The following is a 24222-nucleotide window of genomic DNA, read 5'->3' as shown; positions in this document are numbered from 1 at the left end:
AAAATATGAGAAATTAAGAGCGCTACCTCCACATAGGAAAGAACTGCAGCCCATTTACACTACAGGTAGCTCGGCACAGATTGCTTTTACATTATAGATAACATGGAGCAGTGCACCAAAAGGCGCAAACAGCATTGCTACCACATGTTCACAGTGAGAAAAGTTGTAGCAAGTTCCTAAAAATGGGTGCAGGGAAAAACAAACAAACAAACAAGCATAATTCAGAGCAGTTGACGGCAATTTAGCAATCCTACAGGAGAAGATTGCTATGATGTAGTTAAATCTAGCGCGAGCCCATCTACAGACAACCAACACTACTTTGTGGGTATGCGCAGACAACAGGAAAACGTGACAGATGCAACAGGAGCTTGGGATGGCTGTGGACACAACTATTGTCCAAGGTCCCAATTCAGGGACTTTTTTTTTTTGTGTGTCATTCTCACACTATTACCCCCCATCTCTAGAGACCTACCTGAGGCAGACCACCAAGTTATTACACTTCTGAGAATGCTGGTTCTAGCATACAGAGAAATGAAGGTGTTTAGTTAGAGAAACTGGCCACCACTTCTGGATGCGCTTGAAAAGCACTATTGTTTCATTGTCCTACAACAGCTACAATCAGTCTAGTCCCCGTAAAGGTATTGTTCTTGCAAATAAAAGGCAAAAGATCTGTATATATTTTTACAAGGTTCCTCATTGTAGCATTTGCAGTGATGAATCATACTGTATTTCAAGTGTTATTCATCTGTACAATTTAAGCTAGCCCCGAGTAATCATTAAAGAAAAATATTTGCCAGGAAAAAATATCCCAGAATATATGATTCATTTACTTCTGAAACAATAAAATGGTTCACTGTAATTAAAATATTTACAATATAGTTATTTTTGTTAAGAAATTTAACAAACAACCAATAAAATGAAGACAGCATGCCCTTAAAAAAATAAGTAGGTGTTCAAATAACAACAACAGAAAGGTTAGAAAAAGGTAATTCCATAATGTACTGTTAACACCCTATCTGATACAAACTGCACCTATTCTTTAGCTATTTAGGTTCATATTCCTAACAAAGATACAGCTCACCTTTCAAAGCTGACAACTCACTATTAAACTGATAAACAGATACTTATTTCAGCACAAAGGCGATGCAGGCAGTATAGTTGAAAATGAAACAGACCTCTAGCTCTGGAAAGTTCAAGACAGTAACATCACAGGGATTGCTAAACAATTCCCTAGGAAGTAGTTAGGGCTTTCACAGACCTTAAATCATGAAAAAGGGGACCAGAAGAACATATCAAGTATTTAAGATCTTGATAATTGCCTAAAGCTCACAAAGAAATGAAAAAGAGCAACACTTTGGGAAATAGGCCTTCATAGGACAGACTTGGTTTTGACCTTTTATCAGTTAAACACTGAAAGAATCAAGAATCACCGTAGGAATCAACAAGTAACACTGTACAAATATGAAAACAGTTAAAAAAAAAAAGTTGCTTTTCTTTATGGTTAGACCTTCATGGTTAAGTGCAAGTTTACTTAAAGTGAAACACAGCAGTTTCACATTCTATCAGTTCATTTATTTTTAGTTAACTAAATAAAAAAAAATACATCTGATATCATTCCTAAAACTTCTCCTCACTTTGTCTATATATAGCCATTTTCGGAAGACGTGTCTAAAAGATATTCAACGTGCAACACAACGCGTCTCTCTTGCTGGAAATACACTTGCCCTACATTTAATTTCTGAGTTCCTCCTTCACTGTAAATATTTTCAAAAATGTATATGTGTTAAATAGATAATGAGAGCAAAGATCTAACTTTTTCACAGCACAGGCTGCTCAGTATAAGCAAAGCACAGTATATTATATCAATCAGCTATCACAGCAAGCTGGTCCTGTACAAATGTGGTGGTGACACACTGTAAAATCAGAGGATCCCCCTTTTTTATAGACAAATCTTTACACAAAATGCAAAATCCATCAGGGGACATCAATGATAAACCATTCAGAGTCAACACAAATACATTAATTATCAAATTGACAGAGAAATACAACGAAAAAAAAAGGTCAAATCTTCCATGCAATTAATTCATCGTCAGCATGTAACTCATTAGATGGAAAAAAATATTATCTGTAACTCCAAAATCTTTGCAAATAGGTGTCATGTAGATTACACAAGGAAACATCACAATCTACAGAACCCAATTATTATCACATATGAATTAACAGAAAGTCTTCTGAGCCTTTTAAAGCAAGAAAATACCAGCATTAATGAAGTAGCCATGACATTGCATCATTTCTTAGAATCAAGGATTTTAAAAAAAATGTTTCAGCTAAAAGCTGAAGAACTCCTTTTGTTCTACGTGTAAGAAGTACTCCTGATCTTATCTGAAAGCTTTTCTTTGAATTATATTATGAATCATGGCCCCTTAATTCCCTACTTCTTCTATATAGGATCAAGGTGATGAACACACAGAGCAAAGTAACAGGTGGGAGTTTACTTTTATTTTTTTGAAGAGGATCGTGGAGTTTCTTTCTTCCTGTTTGTTCTTCAACTTTTGTCCTCTATCTACCTTTAACTGCTTGCACTCTTTGCAAGTTATACGGCTTTAGTTCTTATAGAGCACCTCTGCTATAGAGGACAACTTGTTGTAAGCCATATACTCAAATCGGTAACTATAACATCGTAGACACAGCATTACAAAGCCAAGCATTAAAAACTTCAGAAACATGAGAATTAGTGCTGTCCCTGCAAACCTGGGTCTTGTTCACTGCTGCAACCTTAGAGTTCGGGCACCAACACATTCCCAGCTTCTTGTCTTGCCAAAATCAGTCTCCACCTCCTGTCCATGAGTCCCGGGTGGTTCCTTGTTTCAGGTTACGCCCTTCTTCTCCACCCTCACCCAACTTTTGAACCCTCCGTATTCTGGTTTATGCCCTTCTTCACACCACCAAGGTTAGCATTAACAGGACGAGGCAGTCTCCCTGCACGCTCAGCTCCTGTCGCCAGTCGTTTGCTGAATCAGGTACCACTTCTTTGCTGACTCAAAGACATCTGCCTACTACCAGAGCCTTATAACGTCCTGACTAAGAATACAAGATGTGAGACACAAAATTTTAATCTCCTTGAAATAGGCTGGATTTTAACAGACACTTCCCAAAATAAATCTAGCCTAATTTAGGCACTGAGCATGAAAAATGTCTGTTAACAGGCTGCTTAACTTAATAGCAACCGAAAAAAATGAGAAGTGCCAACTATAGATGGTGTCATGGGCTTCAGCTTGGTGTTACAGGTTCAACTATAGTTCTGAATTCCACTGACAGCAAATAAAAAGCAAAGATGCTCGTGCAGACAAAGCGACTCAAAATTGTGTTCAAGTTACGTGAGGCAGAAGCAACTGCAGGAACCGTCGCTCCTACTCACCACGCTGCTCAAGTGCGGATGTAACACTCACAGGGGTCAAACTGGCCAGGGCCAATTTTTTCCATCTACTGCTACTCCGTCAGAGTGATGCAGGCGGGTGCAGAACACGAGTAAATCTCCAGTCTTGGCCCACACCATTACAAACTGTTTAAATGTGGAGAGCGAAGTTTCTAAATTTCAACAAACGTACGCAAAATATAAAGCTTTTGAAGGGGTCCAAAGCACTATCCCTGCATAGATTAAGTTACATTATACTGATACACAGGAAATAGCTGACTTATTCTACAGGATGAACAATCCACCAGAGGAAAGGAACTTTCAGGAAAAATGATAAATATTGTAATGAGGAAATCCGAGGCACATATTCACAATGCCACATTCAGATCTCACAAATGAATAGAAATTTCTTCATGATCTCTTGGCCACAGAAGCAAGTGAGACATGGGTAAATCGGAATATAGTGCAGCTCCTCAGGCAGAATAACCATTTGCTGTTAGGGAGGGGTACCAAAAACTTTGTCTTAGATAGGACTACAGAAATTTTAAGCTTCTCTTACCACCCTCCTTAAGACAGGTATGGGGAGGGCATTATGAACAGCAAGAACAGACAATTTAAGGAGAGGTGAGAAACTACACAACTATTTCATGACAAGCCAGGTATGATGCTTCTACCACCGATAATTACTGTAAGCCGCTTTTTCCTTAAAGGCCTTCTCTATCCCTTTTGCAGAACTAAGTAGAAACCAACAATATTTTAAATCATCCTTTGACCCAGTTCTTAAGTAGAAATCTCAAACGTGAAAGATTCTCACAAAAAAGGCTACCATGGAACATGACATCACAACTTCAGGCTAAATCTCAGCCAATCCTGCATTAGTACAATCACAAAAATTTAAATCCTTCAACTTTTTAACAAATACCCAATTATTTAAGACATGCCCAAATTATTGCCTGGCATCTTGAATTTACAGATGGCATTTGCTTCTATAAGAACACATGGGCATTTCACATGCGCAGCAGCATTAATTAGCTTGACCAGAGGTCAATAGCAATTTTCCCCAATCCACACTTTACCAACAGTTTCTTACAAAAACGCGTGATATATACATTTGAAGATTCTGTTCACCCAGGCTCCTAACACCTTGTACTTTACTGAACATCCAGAATTGCTGATTAGACATTTGGGAACAGTACTTATATGACCCATTTGAAATTCTGAAAGACAGCACTTAGAATTTTTACAGTTGTTCACAGGCTTTGATTACTAGGAAGATTCTGTAATAGCAGCATAAAACATTTGTTAACTTCCTCCTAGAATTCTCTAAATAAAAGTTCTAGAAAATTTCTACTTTAACATACATTATACCTGTCTTTAAAGTTTGGTCATTTAATACCTCATACACCGTGAACCCCAGCTCGAAGGTGGCAGTCTTTCTTAATTTCTTAACAAGTAAAGCCGAGCAAGAGCTCTCCAGCATATTGCAGGCCCAGGTCCACCACGTCCATTTAGATGTTGTACTTCACAACGTAAATATATTGTGTCTCTCTAAAAATACATGCCTGAATATTAGCATGATCAAAATGCAATCATTACTACATGGCTAAGAGCAGAATTTGTAACCAGCAGCATGAAACACAATGGAGATTTCTGTATGCTTTAGCCCAAGTACAGTTAGTTTTCTGCTTCCACTCTAAAAAAACACAAAATCGTACTGTCCCTTCATGTCCCTCTGTCAGTGCAGCTCCTCCGGCTGGCTCCTGAACACTTCTGCCTCTCTCTGCCCTGTATCACCATTATCAGAGACGCTTTCCCCCTCCAAATGACCATCAACGCCTACCCTACACCAGCTCCATTTTCACAAAGTTTCTTAGATCACATCTGATATCACCTCTTATAAACCACGACATAAGTACTTATGTAGCTGCTAAACAACAACAAATAGGATACCTTACTATTACTACACCTTAACATTTCTACACCTAGGCACAATGCTACTACACATTTAGCCCTGCATACAGTTTTCTATAAAACATTACTTTAATAAACCCATCAGAGGAAATAGCAGGTAAGATCTTTTTCTCTGAAAAGCAAGATTTATGTGCATCATAAGATTAACTGCTTCAGAACAATAAAAGGGTAAAAAATGTCTGTTAGGAGTCAAATTGAAAAATTATTTGCCATAAGGACACCTAAATGTTTGGCATAATTAACATGACAAATTTCTAATCTCAGGCAGTTAAGCATGAATGTAATTCTATGCATTTTACCTGTACATGTTCAGTTCTTTTAAACACACATTTAAGAATGTATTTATTTTTTAAACAAGCCATATTCATAAGTACTCTAACCCAGGTATATCTTTCTTCCCCCACCAAGAAAGATGATTCATTTTAGTACATTTACATATTTCTGTGAAAACACTTGCACGTAGCAGACTACCTTTTACTCAAATGAAGCAAACTTTTACTGAGTACACTCCATCTATCGCTCCTACAATTTGCACAAAGTAGCAGTTTTGCCACATGCAGCTTTAGAAGCACACAGCCTGGTCTTTATTTGTATTATTAAAAAAAAATCACCATGTTGGCTCAAGTTTTCAGGAAATGTCCCTACTATTACTGATGCAGATTCTCACCTCCAATTAAATGCGAGCATGATTGCATCTATAATTGCATTTATTTATGCAGCTATTCACCAAACTTCGCATCAGGTAGCTAGGTATGTTAAAAAGAAGCATCGTTACAGATATAATTAGTTCTGACTCCACTTAACTGCATTAGTAATATTAAAATCTGGGTCAAGGCAGAACAAAAATGAATGTATGTCACTGGTTTAGAACTGTTTCCTGCGATGGGCAAGGTAGGCCCCCAGCCCCACAAGCAGCCTGCTGTTCCACAAGCACCTGGCTGGCTTAAGTCACTGCTCACCCACACACAAGCCCACCCACAACAGACCTCCTCTATGCCCAGTTAAAAAGAGGGATGAGAGGAAGAGATTGATTTTAACTCGGATATATTCCTCGGCCCATCCTGTGTGCCAGCACAGCATGGAACAGAGAGATGCGTGCATCCTGAAAACAGTGCTGCGGGTGGGAGCGCTCGCACCATGGCACTGTCACTCCGCTCTCTGTGGCAATACGGCACCACACATGCTAATTTAAGCAGGAATAGTAGAACCTGGGTACATATTTTTACTGTGACCTGTAAATAACAGTTTCTAAGTGCTCTGCATATTTGAAACAACTTAAATTAATTCATTATAGAAAGTACACACTGAACAGCATCAAATGACACAACCAAAGCCATGGCTGGAGCGACTCTCCCTTTCTGCAAGAAAACAATCCTTGTCAGTTGTGTTAAATACGTACTGATCAAGAGTCTTTCCAGAAAATTAATGACAGGGTACAGCCATATAAACTGAAGTACTGCTTCTTCTGTCACTTTCAGAATTTTGAAGATATGAGTAACACAAGCTGAGCAATACTTTTACACACTTCTGGGGAGATCAATCCTTTTAGTTTAATTTCCCTAAGCAACAACCAAAAAAATCTCTTAAGTAGTTTGAAGTAGAAAAAAGTAATTGCCAAGAACCTGCAGCATGCTAAAATACAGCTGATAGCGTAACACAAATATAGTGTGTGAGAGAGAACTGACCCTGAATCACCCCAAATGCATAGTCCCAGAAGGCCCAAAACAGAACCACGTTTTCTGTGGATTTACATTCAAGAAGAACCATGTCCATGGGCAGAAAGTCAAAAGATAATGGCTCTAAATCCCAGCTTTACCTGCTTTATCCTTTTTATGATCTTAACCATGTCAATTCTCCATTCTGGGCCAGTTTCCCCACTTAAACTGAGATGATAATGCTTAGCCAATTTAGTCCCGAGCTTTGTTATCTACAGATGAAGATTTCTTTAAAGTTACAAGCATTCTTATCTATGCTTTCTCTGAGAGTATTTAAAGTTTAAGTAGCAAGAAAAAGTCAACAGTTTGCTTCCTTGAATATGCTATCGTCAAACATCCCACAAGATTTTGATCCTCTTTCCCCAAGAGGAAACGTGCTCTGCTAATAGCAGAAACAAACAGGAGCTGCTTCTGTATGCATTATCTAATATTACTGACATTAATCTTCACCAGCCTCTCAGAAGTCACTAAAATGATCTCAGACACCGCATGTGTCATGAACGCTCAAATTTTATGTAATAAAGCACGCACAAAACAGCCGGCGTAGCAATGTACACGTGCCATGAAGTCGCGTCAGAAGTCAGGTCATCTCATTATTGCGATGACAGGAGGGAAGACACCCAAAGAAATTACCCACATCTTCAAACACATGCAAGAAAGATGTGGCCCAATGGCGAGATGTCATTTCAGGTAAGATGGCAAAGCAAGGATAAGGATACACTTCAAAGGCCATGAGATAAAACAGAACAAAACATTAAAAGCTGTCTTCTTTTAGGGATCAACCCATTCACCTTAAGGACACAAAGATAAAATGTCTTCATCTTGGGCCTGATCAGATTTTCAGTGATTAGCAAAAAAGAAAATAGAAAAGAATTTGTCACCAATACTTGAGTTACTCAGCTACGCAGACAGACATTATGGTATAGCTTAAGCTCTTTAAATTTAAATGAAAAGTACAATTCTGAAAACTAGTGACAATTTTTCCAGCCCAGAAAGTCTATTTTATTCCCCTCCCAGCTTTATTTGTTATTTTCTAAACATTAGGGCTGGATTTCCCATATGTCTCCTACATATGTCCCGTACATTACCTACAAACATAAATCCTCCACTAGGCTTTCACTCGATGATTTCCTGATTCTACAACTAAGGACAAATATTGGGCCTTCTTACTCCTTTAACTGGAAGCTCATGTAGGATGGTTTTCCTACTATGATTCCCTTCTCTGAATCCTTTTTGATCTTTGCCTTCTTTGCCACTATATCCCACTGCATATCCTCGAACACAAATACTTAATTTCATATCCAGACAAATAAAACTCTGTCATATATGCTGATCCCATTGAAACAAGCAGTTGAGAATGCTCTATACAGCTGCTCAGTTGTTTACTGCAATTCTACGGAGTCTGATTTATATGTATATAAATATCTACAACTACACACTATATATATACACATACACAAAGTGTATCTCTCTATATACATACAAAACACTCACTTAACACTTTAATGAAAATATGGAGCACCCATCATCCCCTATACACTCTTACTACTAGATACATGCCTATTGACTTTGTAATGACTGGACTAGTTTCATGCAGCTACTATGTAATTTATTGATTCCAATCTCTTAAATGCTAGTTTTTAGTAAGTCAAGTCGTTAAGTCAAATACACCTTACGTGAAGGAACCCCATTGTTTTACTGTTGACTAAAGCCCATCTAAACACAGGCTGCTGGTCAAAGCGGCAGTCCTGCCCTCTCTTCAGCTTCTCATGGCACATCCCTTCAATGCAAAAAAAAAAAAAAAAAAAAACATTTCTTCTTGGTAGGATTAGGGTTCAGCTCATCACTTAGCTAGCTACATAGTTGCTGGAGTCAACACAAGAGACCAGGGAGGAAAGCAAAACCAGGGTCTACAAAAAGAAAAGGAACAGAATTCTGACTTTAAGCTGATCTAGCCTTGCACTACCACTTAAGTCAACTACAAAACCACAGCCTTGACACTCAAAATAATACTTTTACCCATCGATCAGTAATACTATTCCTACTATGAAACTCTGCTATCCATAAACCTCAGCCCTGCCTCTAACAAAATTAAAAGGTTTGGAGATTCTACATTATGTTGCAAAACCTGAAGAATATTCTGTTTTTTATCTAACCAATATATACCTTTCTCAAGGATTATTATTAGCATCATAGCAAGACTTCCTAGGAACTGATTAAAAAGTAGCACTTTCTGCCTTCAATAGTATAACCTTATGGTAAAGTACCACCTTTGTACTGTAAGAAATTAAGATACAGTAAAATCAACAAGAGAAAAAGGAGGTGAGATGTTACCCATTTTCTCCAACACACAGATCCAGTGTTTTTTATTTCCTCAATTAGCAAACTCTGCCAGGCAACCTGAAAGCCTACAGTAAGGAGAAAGCCAGATCTAACAGCTCTTCAGGCCTGCCTCTTTACCAACAAAACTTTCCCAGCCCATTCCCACTCTATCCGTGGGATATTTATTACAACCTTGTATAGTACAGCGTAACTGTGCTTTGTAGCTATCGGAGTATCTTCGCTTGCTAACTCTTCTGACAACAAATGCTAGCTGGAAGACCTGAACTAAGTTAAATTATGCATTAGCCTTTATTTAACTCAATATAGTTTAGTATTCACGTAGCTTTGAGGATTTCAAAGTGACTTTGAAATTATCTTTCTACTTGATAAGGACAGCCTTACAGACTTCATTCAGATAACTGTCACTGTAAGTGAAAGCAGTCAGATGTAACTAGTTCAACATGAGAAATTTCACAGGTTAAGACATACAATATTTACTGAGCAACTGAAAGCAATGGTCATTGCTCGGTTTGAAAAATATGAGATTAATGTAGACTTCAGCATTGAGGGTGGCTTTAGAAATGAGTACAGTATATTTACAAATCCATAAATTCAATAAAACACCAGGGAAAAATCACAGTAAGAATGGAAGGGGATGACTGCACTTGCAGTTTTTATAGAATTCAGATATACTCAGAATTGGACTAGATAAAATAGCGGTAAAAAAATCCAGAGTTGAAGGAATTTTCCTTACATTACAGCTTCCTTGGATAACATTATTACAAGCTGCTAAGATAAATTCTGGAGAAGACCAGCACAATTCTAGACTTTAGCTAAGTTAAATTACACTGCCTATATTTTAATCATAAACAAGCATTTACACCCCTACACTAGAAGTTTCATCAGAAGACATAATTTTTGTATTTTAACAATAATCTAGCAATTTTATAGCTCAAGACTGTGCAAAATGCATCAACATACACATCACTAAAGACCTGGGTGATATTTACAACAGACAACTAAGACTACAAGCAGAAGAATAATCTTTGAAGAAACGTATAACACAGATGCACTGTAAACTAAATAAAAACTTACTAGAAGTATGCCACCGCTGTGGTTTTTCTCTGTTATGGAACCCAGACCTAAATAAACTGTTAAACACTTAGTGTAAAGGTATGCCAAACATTTCTCAGAACTTTCTTAAGGTCCCAACAAAGAATCAACCTTTTTTGCAAAATGAGGCCTAGGTTAAATATTTTATTTGGCTCCTCAAGATGGACTGAGAAGTTGGGCACTAGCTCCAGATCAGTTCTTGGACTCACATCAAACATTACCCTGTCATTTATCCAGTCAGTCAAAACAATGTTTTCCATCTAAACCTTTAATGTTTATGTCCTGAAAAACTGCTAATTGAATCCAGTTCTTGAAACCCATTTTTAATCCATACCATCTAATTTAGAGATAATGAACAGAAAAGATAAGTATTACACAATGTTTACAGAATTAATCCTATAAATATTCAAGCCAAAACAGAAGACTGCTAGTGTCATAAAGCCAAAGAAAATTAAGATTATATAGCATTTGTAAGTTTAAGAATAAACTTTTAAAAACACTGAAATATACAGATTCTTTTAATTCCAAACAGTTTTAGAATTCAAGAGTTCTCAAACTGCTTTTCCAATCAAACAGGGCAATCAAAACCACACAGAACCCTTAAAACTATTCCTAGGCAAGAACTGACAACATGTCAGCTCAATTAATAGAATTAAATGCTTATAACAGCTTTCCTTAAACATGTAAAACTTCCTTAGAACAAATGACTTTATATGGAACAACATACAGTTAGCTAAAGCATAAAATACCTCAAGTCTTTCTAACTTGAGAAATAGGCTAATATTTCATATAAGCTTCCAAGTAGCAGAACTGGTACTCAGCAACTGCAAAGAGCTGCTAAATGTGGCATAGTCCCTATAAAGACAATTTTGCCTGCATCCAACCGTCCAAAAATATAAAACAATAAAAATCTCAGAAACATTCCTCAAGAACATACCTGCTTCTTTTGGGGAGTGATTGCTCAACTACACAGTCTCTTCAATATATAAAACCACAGCCTATTTCTGGCTCACAATCACATTCCCTATAACGTATTTATATTGTCAAAGACAGGATTAGATGACATGCTTAATCCTTAATAAAAATAATATAAATATAAAACAAAAAAGAACACAAAATAGAAAGGTGAGACAGACAACTGCGTAAACAGTATTTTCCATACTTTTACAAAAGGCTCCAGACTATTTTTAATGTTTCAAAGATAAGCATGTCTGAGCACTCACTGGTCAGGAAAAAAAGCATTAAAGTACTGCATCAATAAAGCAATAACCTGAAGAGAAAGCTACAAAACACTCTGCAAAAACAAGGCAGTGCCGTTCCCTGCATCAGTCCCAGCTATGCTTAATTTAAGAGCTTTATTTCTAAGTGTAATATATAGACACTCACAAATCTCAATGAAAACTAGACTATAAATTGAGTCAAAGTACTTTCAAAGTAAAACATAAGCAGATGCTTTTTATTTTTCCCTATAAAAACAGCATACTTTGAAAAATATGTGGGAAACCACCTCTTTTTATTAAGACATTAAACTAGAAGTATTTCAGATACACCAAAAGTAAATAGATTAATTCTTTCAGTTTTTTTGTGTTTTTTTTTTTTTTAAACACGTTTGTTTGGTAAGCTGGCTAAATACACTATTTGCAGACCAGAGTACTTGCAGCATTACCCATTATCTTCTAATTGCTTACCTTCATGCTCTCACAAAACACAAAATATGGTTTATCTTATGGGGGGAGGGTAGGGGACGCACAATGGTTTTAGATAGCTCTTTTCTATAAAGCAGTCTGTATTTTTTTTAAATAAAGCTCTTGTAGAACTTCCAGTATTTTTTTCTCTAAACCTATTTACCTGGGTTCTTATATGTAAAAGAAGTTACTTTAAGTACATAGAAATAACTTATTTTTCTTCCCACCACCACGTAGATGAGCAGTTTTTATGATATTTTCAAATATTAGAGGTCAAGCGACTATTAGATGTCTTCTGAAAGAGGGCTGGCCCCATAAGGCACCATATCAAACGAACAGTACACAGTCTCAACTAAGGAAGTTGGCTTGAAAAAAATACAAACAAACAAAGAAATCAAAACAAAGCGTGTGACAGTTTCTTTCAAGTTCACACTGAGAAGACGAAGGGGGGGAGAAAAAAAAATTAAAAAAAAAAAAATAAAGCGGGGTTAGCCGGGAAGTAGGCTCAGCTGCCCGCTGCCTCAAAGTTTCCCCCGGCCCCGGCTCTCCCGCTCCGGGAAGCTCCGGGCTGCGGCAGCCCCGGGCAGCCCCCGGCTTCCCCTCGCCCCGGCCCCGCCGAGACGTTTCGGTGCCGGGGCGCGGACCCCGCGGTGCGGGGCAGTGGGAGGAGAGGGTGGAAGGAGAAGGAAGAGCTCACTTCTTTTTTATTCCTTTGCTTTCTTTTAATTGTCCCCCTTCTCCCTCTCTCTCCCTCCCCCCCCCCTCCTCCTGAGGCCTGAGACTCCTCCAACCCCAGGTTCAACCTCAAATACACATGGAGGGAGGGAAGGAGGGAGGGAGCTCCCCGCAGCCTGCTCCCCGGCCGCTCTCCCCGCCGCTCCCCGGGGACCGCGGGCTTCCCCTCCCCGCGGCCCGAGCCCCGAGCCCCCCGCTCCGTCCCGCTCCGTCCCGCTCCGTCCCTCCCGCTCCCCCCCGGCCCAGCTCGGCCCCGGCGGCAGGCCCGGCCGGGGCTCCCCGGCGCGGCGCTCAGCCTCACCTGTCAGTCGCAGCTTGACGGGCCCGTTCCTCCGGGCCCCCGGGTTGGACATGGCCCCGGCCGCGGCTCGGGCTCGGCGCTGCCCGGCCCGGGGCTGCCCCTGCCTCTGGGGCCGGGACGGGGGCCGGGGGGAGGGGACGCGTTAATGGAGTCGGGCTGGGCGCTCAGGGCAGCGGCGGCCGCCGGAGGAGGAGGAGGAGAAGCCCGGATGTGCCCAGCGTCGCCATGAGCGGGGCCGGGGCCGAGGAGGAGGAGGAGACGCGGCCGCCTTCCCTTCTCTTCCCTTCCCTTCCTTTCCCTTCCCTTCCCCGCCCCCTAGCCCGCAGCCCGGGCGGCGAGCACAACAAAGCCGGGGACGGAGCCGCGCGACCGATGGACAGACGGACGGACAGACGGCCGCCTTCCTTCCCTCCCTCCCCCGGCCTGCCCTGCCCTGCCCTCGGGGGAGGCCGCCCGCCCCCCGCCGGGCCCGGCAGCCCGGGGTTGTCGCTCCCGGGTGCCGCTCGTCGTCGGGGCCCGGCCGTGAGCGGAGCGCAGGGGGCCGCGGCGGGTGGCACCGAGCCGCCCGCTCCTCCTGGGAGAGCTGGGGGCGGCGGGGGGGGAGCGGGTGAACTGGCACGGCCTGAAAGGAGGGAGGCGAGAAGGGGGGAAAGAAAGGAGAAAAAAAGTAAAAGAGGAGGAAGTTGATAATGAAGTTGCGGGGGGGTTGGGCCAGGAGAGTCAAAGGTACGAATGGGAAACGAGCGTACGGGTGTGAGTTGAAAGCCGGACTGAAACAGGTACAGCCACGTTCGGGAGTGTTTGTGGTCTGGAGCAGTATTTTGCACAGGTAGGGTGGCACAGGCTGGCCCTGGAAACTGTAAACTTTGGACTGATTCACTCGTTATCAGTGCTTCTTCAAAATTAGCACTTGTGTTAATTGCCATTCTCAAAACTGAACATCAACAACAAAAGGCCTTGCGTTCGCACTGTGTGGCCTAATTCAGCTCTCAGCCTGGAGGAAAGGTGACTCCTTCCAGAGTCTTCCCAATCCTGCGTGCACCTCCTGTGAGCACCACGCTGCACTGAGTCTCAGGTGGCTTTCTGCAGTGCCTAGCACGAGTGCCAAAGGGGCCTCTGAAGGCTGGGAAAAGCTTCCAGAAAAGCTGTGAAGGTTGCCACAGTACTTTACCTTAGAAAACTGTGCTAATAAACCACACACCTATGTTTTACTAACCACCTTACTAATACTCTATACGTTTGCATGCAGCTCATTCAGTCCTGTCATTGCACTGGTTTCTTCCTGTTGAGGCAACCTGTAAAGTATTATCATACAGGTAGTCATAGATTAGGATCCAGGCTATGAAACATGATCCAGACATGGGATTAAAAGATGACCTATGTTTCATAGGTCATATGTTTCATAGAGTTTATAATGTAGCTTCTGCATGGCCCAGGAGGTTTACTTTCTGGAGTTACACACAATGGAGAACTGAACTAGCATGTCCAGAGTTGTCCTGCCCTGACTGAGCTCAGGTCTTGGGCCTCATTAAATGAAATCTGGGAGCGGGAACTGATTTTTTTCCCACTGAAGGCCTTGAAAGTGGGATATGATTCTCAAAGTTCTCCCCCTTAAAATGAGAACATGTCCCTTCCCCACGCTGGGTATGTGTGGACTCACATCTCCTTCCTCCCAAAGCGTGTCTTGAGCACCAGGTTCTTCCAGGTGGAAATTTTCAATGCTTCCTGCTGCAGTAGCACCACTGTTCCAATGTCACTTCACCTGGGAATGGAGAAGTCCTGAGATCAAGCCCCTTCCTCAGCCAGGATTACATCTGTTTCCTGTGCAATTGCCTGTTGAGTACAAAGACAGCAAGTGTTAGTAAAGAATCTTTCTTTACAGTATAGCTAGAGCACAAGAGATAATGCCCTGAGTCATTCATTGCTTACCCAGTATTTCAAGCAAAGAGAATTTGAAACAAGTCTAACCTTAATTTACTACAAAACACAGACACAATATACCTGCTGATTCTATGGTTTATATGCTGCACTGAAACAGTTAAAAAGCTGCTTTATCATAGTTACATAAATTCACATGCACCTCAAAGACATTCCAGGTGTCCTGATTCTTGCATCAAAAAAAAAAAAAAAAGAAGAAAAATCAGCTTTAATAATTGAAGGTCATATTATTAAAGTTTCAGTCTGCTGTAAATTCACATAGCCAGGTCATTATCCATTTCCAAAACCAACTATATAAAGCAAATGGCTGATGGCTTGCAAATATTGCATCATTACCTGGCCACTGCTTAACATATTTCTAGGTTACTCTACGTTTTCCTAATGTGATGGTTGTTTCTGGGGTCTTGCAGTGCACTCTGGGCATAGCATTCAATAATTCTGATACGATTTGACAAAAGTATTTCAGGTTATGTTAAATATAGTACTCTTGCTACGTGATCTTTTTCTAAAGGATAGCTAGTGTGTCAGACATTCATTGCAATGCTAATATTGAAAAAACAACTATTGGGATTAAATAAAGTATTTCATTGCTTAGTAGGTATTTGGACATTTTATTGCTTTCATTGAAAGTGTTTTTTAATGTAGTTTCATAGTTTTTCAGAAAGCAACTTGCTGAACTATAGATTTTTCAAAGATTTTTGAACAGGCTGCCCCCCTTCCAATGAAAATCCTGTGATATATTGCAAGTGTTAGAGCATTAATTAAGAATCCATGCATTTGTGTCACTATACAGAATGCATTGGCATTCTGTATAACTGTTACTGCCGTGCACACAAAGATGTGTAGTATTTGATTATACTTATTTGTTTATTTTTAAAATACAACTGCATGACTTGAGACTATTTACTGATATATCCAAAATGCATCAGTGACACCTAAGAAAGTCCTGTTCAGTGGGTATGTATTTAATAGGGTGAGAGAAGAGGGGCTTTAGCTCTCATTAGCATCTCACAGACACAATGCACATCTCATTTAGGTCAGGACGATGTCCTTTCTTGACTAAGGTTTGTAGAAATGACCTAGATTATGTTGCACTTGGATAGACAAATGCACCAGATGCAAAATGCTCTTTTCTTCCCTTCTGGCTTTGTGTAAGCATTACAATGTCTGTACCCTGGATGTTCTACAGATGTTTCTGTCCCATGATGTCTCACAATTTTCTGTAGGGAAATTGACATTTTTATTGATTGCTCCCCTTCACTGAGTAGGATTGCCAAGCAGCAGAATTTAAGACGAGCAGCTCAGTAAAGGATCTGTGCAAGATCTGCAGCGAACAGAGGTCAGGGAGCCTTGCAAAGTGCCAAGAACTGCAGGGAATGTAGGAGACCAAAGATACTGACAGCACCTGATGATTGAAAGTGCTACTTTTCCAACAAAAAAATTCCACATGAATGTTACGATCCAGAGAGTTTCTTGTGCCAGTGCTATCCCCCAAGTTCTCAAAATATTCTCAGATTAATGGAACAGATATCTCACTGATTGAGCTTCAGGTTTTATAAGCCAACGGTTTACAGTAAATGTTGTGTTCATGTAGTTCCATTTCAAGAGTGAGAAGAGGTTTCACACCTAATAGTGCTGATCTTGTGAGGTAAGCAAGTAAATATCATCATTAACTGCTGACAAGTGATCTGTGTTTCACTCTAACTTGATATCATTGAGCAACAAATCCTTTCAAGATGAGGTAGCTAGCTCAGATCCAGAGGGAAGGGAGTGCCTTGCATCACCCCACAGCTCACTTTTTGGATGTCAGCCTTGCTGCTGGACTCAGGAGGAAGTCCCATCCAATCTTCTTCAGCCAGAAGTTAGCAACTGAGACACAGTTGGAGTCTGCATACACATTGGAGGCAGTGTATAGAGAGAGGGTGAGCTCAGACATCTACAGGACTCTGACAGCATTGTAGAGGATTCCAGAAGGACAAATTTAACAGTTGGTATTAGTGAAATTTTTGAAGAAATATGTAGAAATACAAAATCTTTTGTTCTATGGCTGCACAAAAAGGGGCCTCGATTCTTGAATTTCCCAATAGGAAGAAAAAGAAGGCTTTGCATTCACAGATAGTTCTCAAAGGATTTAGTGGTTTTGGACACTGGAAAATGTGAACAAATGTCTTTAACCAAATAGTGCTCATTTTCAGAAGAGGATAGTTGTTAATCTTTTGGAAGTGAGGTCCTCTGCCTCTTTAGAAATGGAAGAGCACACTGGAAACTCATTCCTCGGCATGTGTTCAAAGCAAAAGGACATGTAAGAATTACATTCCATTTCTTTCTGTATAGAGGTTTAATCACACCACATTCCTTTAGCAGTAATGAGAGCTGGCTGGTGTTACACTACATTCTTCCCCAGCTTCTGTGATGATATCAAGAAAGCAAGAGAGTCCTGCCACTATTGTTAAGCTTTTCTGAGTAAATTGAAAGGTTAAAACAGTATTTTCCTCAGATAATTTTTAAAAATTAAACCATTTAAAATTTTCTGGATTGTATTTCTTCCTACTAGTCTTCCTTTACTCAATATCCCAATGTTGTGGTTGAATTAGAGACACCACCACTAGAGATCATGGAGTTACAGACAGCTGATTACAAGAGAATTATACCCGTTTCCTTTTTCTCTCTGTTGCATTTTCATTGTAAGTGCAACCATTAATGCTAAATGCATATTTTTGCCACATAATGGTGTAATTCTGAGTGGAAAAGTGTTATAGCAATATATACCTAGGCAACCCCATTAAGATTTATCCAGTCCGACTTCACTTAAAGAGAAAAGTTTGAAATATTTACACAAGACTGTTCCCTTTCTTAGACTGTTAATATTTTACTTTTTTTTTTTCACTAAGGGTTTGTTAATACTATCAAAAAATACATAAAAAGATAAATTTTGAAAAAGTTAACATTTATACTACCAGCGTAGCCTACCTCTTCTTTAATTTACCGGAATAACTAATTCCCTTTCAAAGCATTTCCATTCATCTCAATGCAAAACATGATTTTAAAGACTAGTGCATTTGCCTGACATTGTGTTGTAACTTTCGCTCGCATGTTCTGTCTGTCCCAAGCCAATTTCCACAATTAACAGCAAGTGTCTTCAAAGGAGGAACTTTCCCTTGCAGTCTAAATACAGTGCCTAATAACAAGTAGGCAGTATCTAAGTTGATGTCCCAATACACTTTCAATAAAATCCAGTCATTAGTAACTCTAAATTTATAATAACAAAGCTCAGACTCCAACTTTTTTTGTGAAAACTGGAATCTGGGCAAACTGTCTTTCAAAAGAACAATGACCTAAACAAGTTGTTTCCTTAAGTATAAGCAAAATACTTACTGTCCTGAAATGTGCAGTAAGAGAACAACGAGTGTAAGCGATCTGTGTGGATATCACAGCTACTGTGAGAATCTCAGAAGAGAATGCGTTTGGACCCCATATTGCCTCATTGTCTGAAAGATAATGAAACAAAAGATATCTTGATTTTGCAGAACTGACTTGCAGAATCTTTCTCCTCCTCACCGATTTTGCAGGTGATGACTTCCCAATGCCACCTAGAACACTGCTTTCTGTGATCTCTTTCAGCCTTGACCTGCTTCATCAACATACTTGCCTGCAAAGGGCACCAGTCCCCTCGTCTACCTCTCTAGCACAGTTTTTTTTTCTTTTAATCCTTCTCTAATCCATTTATTACTTGTTAAAATAGCAAACGTACTTCCTAGATTCACTGCAGGTCCATCGCATTTTTGTCTTGTTCCTAAATGGAATTCTGTCCGTTGTGAGGCTTTTTGTTACCTTCCCTGCTGCTATCTTGTATGAAAGGATCAAACTCTACTGAAGTCACATATAAAATGCGTGTGCATTTGAGGAAGAGAAAACTAGAAATCAATACTTTAATTTTGTACAAAACTACTTATTATCATTTGCAGATTATAATTATCAGACTGCATTGCTTTGGTTGCTGGTGAACTGAATAAACTACATTCAAGTATTCAAATGCACATGCTTAAATACCTGGTTTAACTCTGATATCGTTACTGCTCAGAGACAAAGAGAGTTTACCCAGCTGTGGAAGACATACCTATCAGAGTTATATGCTGAAGAAACATGTCTAGACAGAGGCTGTGGTTCTCACTAAGACTCCCTTTGACATGCAGAGACAATGTTTATGCAAGAGGTCAAGATTCAATCAATTTCTCAAGCTGGAGCTTGAGATGAAACTTTTCAGGAGAAGAAACTAGGAAGGAAATCTCCACCCGTATGCTGGCTACTGAAAAAGGGGACAGAAGCTGGGAGCAGCAGACACCATAGCCCTCTGAGACAGGATGTGTCTTGGGGAAATGATGTGTCTCTGAAGGGAAATGACTGCAGCTGTGGCTACAAAAAAATTCATGAGCTCCCATATCACAGGATTTTCCAGTGGTTAGTCACTAAGATAACTTCTAAATCCATCCATCCAGAGCAGATTAGTAACTGATGCACAGATATTCCATGCACTTCTTTAGCCGTGTTATTTCCTCTTCATCATGGTCCCGCAGGATAGCACTATCCTAATGTGACTTTAGATGAAAAAGAAGAAGAAAAAACCAACCAGATTTTAAAGACAGGTATTGACAGATCATAAATACAGGTACTGCATTATACTTTATTACTAGCCAGAGTCTAAAATTCACTTTCTGAAAGAGGTAAGTCTATTGTTCATTTAAAGTGAGAAGCCATGTTATGGTGCTTGGGCAAATGAATAGAAATTAAATGGGTTTTGTTCTCATTTACGCTAATGTTCTAACTCCAGCACTGTTGTCTAACTCAAGTCAACACCATTCCCTGTTGTTGAACCTGCACTGACCCAATGACAGACTTCACACAGCATTTTTAACAGCCCAGCACAAAGGGCAGAGCGTAGTTTCACAGTCTTTAAGCATAGTGAAATATCTTAGGCCTAAAGATTTTCCCACATTTGTCTTACCTTCAATACCAGCAGGAGTGCCAACTCAAAGTACAAACTAGGTCCTCAATGACCTGTGTCTAAAGGGTCTATTTCTGAAAAAAATATAACAAAATAAAAATTCCTCCTGCCCACCCGCCCCCCCCCCCAAAAAAAAAAAAAGCCTTTATTTTTGCTTGATTTCACCTTATTTATCCATAAAATACTGCTGATAATACAATGCCTTTACTGGACTCTTTGAAGGCCAGCTTCGTCAAGTGCCTTGAGAGCTATATGCTAAGTATTCCAACTAATTACTAAGGTTTCCCTGAAGAATTGCATGTTCCATCATGCACTTACACTGCAGGACTTTCTCATGTTGCTTTGTGAATTTTATCCTTGGATTTATTTGGCTAATATAAATAGGTTCATAAAAGACCTTCCTGAATAAGACAGTTAGAAGCAATCTCCTCTGAGTGACATGTATCAAGAATTTACTACCGTACTACAACATCTGTCTCTAGATATAGTCTGATTCAACTTGACACTGTGTATTTGTCCCAGTGGTATGTAGCTTAGACAAATGAAGTGTTATTAGGAAGACTGTCAGCCCAAACTATTTAAAACAGTTGACATAAAGCACTGTTTTCAAGCAAGCCATATTATTTAGCCACTAAAGGAATACCAGGCCTTCTCTAATCTTTCCTATCCCCCGTGGCCCAGCATCAATTTGAAACAATAATTCTGTTGTCTGCAAAAGATGAGCTGTAAAATCTCCTATATTGTAAGTCTCTCCAAGTCTTAATTATGCTGATGCCAAGAGCAGGGTGCCACTGACAGCAATGCCAAAAGCTGACTCAGTTCTGCTTCTACAAATTCACCCCTTAGACACCACTGATCAACAATGATACGTTGGAAGGTAGCCGCCACATTAAATCTCTCTCTTAGCCTAGTTAACATCAGGCTTGTGCCACAGCCAGTATATAATGCCTTCGAAGAAGTAAAAAAGTGTTCTATGATGTACCTTCCATCCATGCAGCCAAGGAAAGAAGAGATGCTTTCCTGACTCCCCCAAACTGCTAGAACATTATCTGATAAGCCATAATACTTTGGCATAATTAGCTTGTTCTCATTGCCCATCATTACTTATCTAGATATTCAGGGATTAAAAACTCATGTTTCTGGCTTTACAGAATTGCATACATGTCAGGGGTTAAAATGAGGTTTCACGAGGGCCAATTTATCCCATTCCAATCTCTTGTGGAGACACAAATACTGATATGGATAGGCAATGTGGCTGGCAACATACTTCTCTGTCTACCTAATGTTGGCAGAGAAAGCAAGCATCTTGGGGCAGTGTAAATCATTTAAACAAAACATTATAGTTCTGATTTTCTGTGTTTCTTCAACAAAGTGGAAGTTTTTCCATGTGTCTCATACAAGTTACTTCCAAACATTTTCATTCAAGAAATGAGTTTCATTCCAGGAGAGCTATCGAACTGTAACATTATTATGTACTTCTACAGGTTATTGAATCTGCAAGGTTCAACAACAAAAATAGCTAACAAAACCTTAACCCCACAAGATTATTGTTTTCTGCCATGGGGAAGCAACCAGAATGAGCTGTCCTAAAGGGTGTGTAATGCATATAGTCATACCGTTTCCTGAATTACTGCAAAGAACCTAGGCTAACCAGCTTTTGAAGCACTGAAAGTATTCCCCTTTGTCTTACATTAACAAGTGTGTAGACCTTTAACAACAAAATGATTTCATCTGAAAAATGATAAAGCAAGGTTGCAAGCTACATAAGAACAGCCCACATATTTAAGTAGGTTAGTAGGCTAGTAAGTGCTAAAAGTAACCAAAACCTGTCAACATGTCTTCAATTGTTCTTTTATTCCACTCTTGAAAGCCTTTAACATAGAACTGGCAGAACGGTGTTTTTTTGTTTGTTTTTGTTTTTACTTTTAGCAGTAGAATTCAGGGCCAACATGTCTAGCTAGGTAACTTGTCTAATAAAAGATGTGAGGTCTTGCTTCTGCAATCAGGTGTAATCATTCTGCAAAGTGATGCATCTAGCCCCTATATGCATATATATGCATTCACTGACTACACATTTATTTATTTTTGAGTGAATGCTATATCTCATTTATTCTGTAAAGCACATTGCACAGTTTGGTTACTACAAATTTAACAAGCATTTGGAATACATTGCTAGAAAACATTATGTTCCAATTTGAGTCGAATCCACAGTCAGTTGGCTATGAGGAAGTAAGCTTTCCGTTTAGTTAGAATGTTTTTTTAAAATGTTTTTCTTTTTTTTTTGTTTGTAACTATGGCACACTGAATTCTGTTGACAGCTGCAAATCCGCTGTGCAATACAGCAGATCAAATTTTGTATTTTGCAGCAGTTTAAGATATCTGCATATGCTATTGGTTATACTGAACAGAAAAGTTTTTAAAGGTAGTCTGGACAAAAGGTAGTTGTAGGACTGGGCCAATCTGATTTTTCTTAAGTTAATTCCAGGATTATTTGTTATTAAAATAGGTTTTATTGGAAATGATTAGATCCCCATTGCCAGTCTTCCTCAAACACCTCTGTTTCTCTTTTCTGGCTTAATTTAAATCTTGCATACTTTCTGCCATCCCACCTCTGCTTACGTTTTCCTTTTCTAATCCATGTCTGGCCACAGTCTGCAGGTGTTGATATGCACTTATGCACAGATGGGGTAACAGCTTCAGTTTTAGGAACTATATAAAACATTTTTTCTACACAGAGAAGAAGGATTTCTGGTTATTTCAAGTCAAATTTTGCAAAGCCGTTTTTAAGAAATGGAATGTGGATGTCCTATCACACACCTCGCCCCTTTATTTTTCTATATTGGTAATGTGCTCTCTATTGTAAGTTATATGGACTACAACAATGTTATTTTTTTAGCCATTAGGGGAAAGGAAATGACATATGGAGAGAATTCAAGTCCCTCCTCATTCCTAGAGAGTCTATCCAGAAAGTCAGTATGCTGAGCTGCGTCCAAGTGTCGTTTCCTGCTCAGAATTGGGAAGGGGAGTCGGGGGTGGAAAGAGAAGGATACGTAACACTAAATTGCTGCTTCTGATTAACAGCAACATTCTGCAAATGATTTCACAGTATTGCTTTGAACAGAATTGAACCTCTGCAGCCCAAATATGTGTAGCAATCCACTGATGAAAGAGCTATTTTTACATCTGTTTCATATAGTGGGTAAAAATGAAGTGATTTGGATGATGGAAATGTTCCTTGGAGATTATTCAAGATTTTCTGATAACTTTGTACATCCATTCTTCCACATGCCCACAGAGCACAGCTACATACTCCTGGTATTATAACAATTCTACCACCATGAACCTGTACGCAATCCAATCTGTTACAGATAAATTAAGCAGCTTTCTACTACTTATATAAATAAGAAAACACACGTTCGAAAGCTGATTCCATAATTGTCGTTTAGTATTGCAATGCAAATTGAGAAAGATATGAAATAAAGTAGAACACTTTCCTAGTATACTGACTCTTTCACTGCGCTCAGGGGTGTAATCCAACCTCTTCCCCAGTGAAATCAGTGCCCTTGATTTTGCTTTAGTATGTCAGTCAATTGAAACTCCCTTCCTGACGTATGATTTATACATCATTTCTGGATTTGGCCCATTGTTTTGTTTAAATGATAAGCACAACATTTTAATGTGGTCACGTTCTGCTTAGTAAGAATTAACAGGATTTTTCTCCACCCTGCTTTAATTTTTCTCTCCTTTCCTCATCACTTTAAATCCCAACTTTACTTTCCTCCCACTAATGACACTCCCTAGGGTAGTGGGTGAACTGCAACCTGGAAACAGGCCATGGCTCTTCCACGAAATATTCTGGCTTCAGCGGAAGAGTGTCCATTTCCTGGAGCCAGTCTGAGACAGACAGTGCTCTGCAGTCAGAAACAGGACTGGAATCCAGTGACCCTTATTCCACATGAAGTGCTGTGAAACTGAAGACACATCAGTTCTTTCTTAGCCGTCTATATGTTGAGTTCCTGCCTGAC

General features: G+C 39.7%; 1 protein-coding gene across 2 annotated transcripts in view; it reads right to left on the bottom strand.

Annotated features, from left to right (window-relative positions):
* Positions 1–13580, bottom strand: part of SMURF2 (SMAD specific E3 ubiquitin protein ligase 2) — a 64882-nt gene extending 51302 nt beyond the window's left edge. Inside the window, exon 1 of one of the 2 annotated variants that reach the window (XM_080561145.1) lies at positions 13258–13580. In XM_080561145.1, coding sequence (XP_080417271.1) covers positions 13258–13309 — 52 coding nt within the window. In that variant the 5' untranslated portion in view covers positions 13310–13580. Of the gene's footprint in view, positions 1–26; positions 12983–13257 lie in introns of those variants that run through there. The other variant, XM_080561146.1, reaches the window with a different exon arrangement.
* Positions 13581–24222: the final 10642 nt, after the last annotated feature.

The sequence above is a fragment of the Anser brachyrhynchus genome, assembly GCF_964034855.1.
Source record: "Anser brachyrhynchus genome assembly, chromosome: 18".
Taxonomy (NCBI): Eukaryota; Metazoa; Chordata; class Aves; order Anseriformes; family Anatidae; genus Anser; species Anser brachyrhynchus.
The sequence above is the reverse complement of the archived record's forward strand: the minus strand, read 5'-3'. Positions and strand labels throughout refer to the sequence as shown.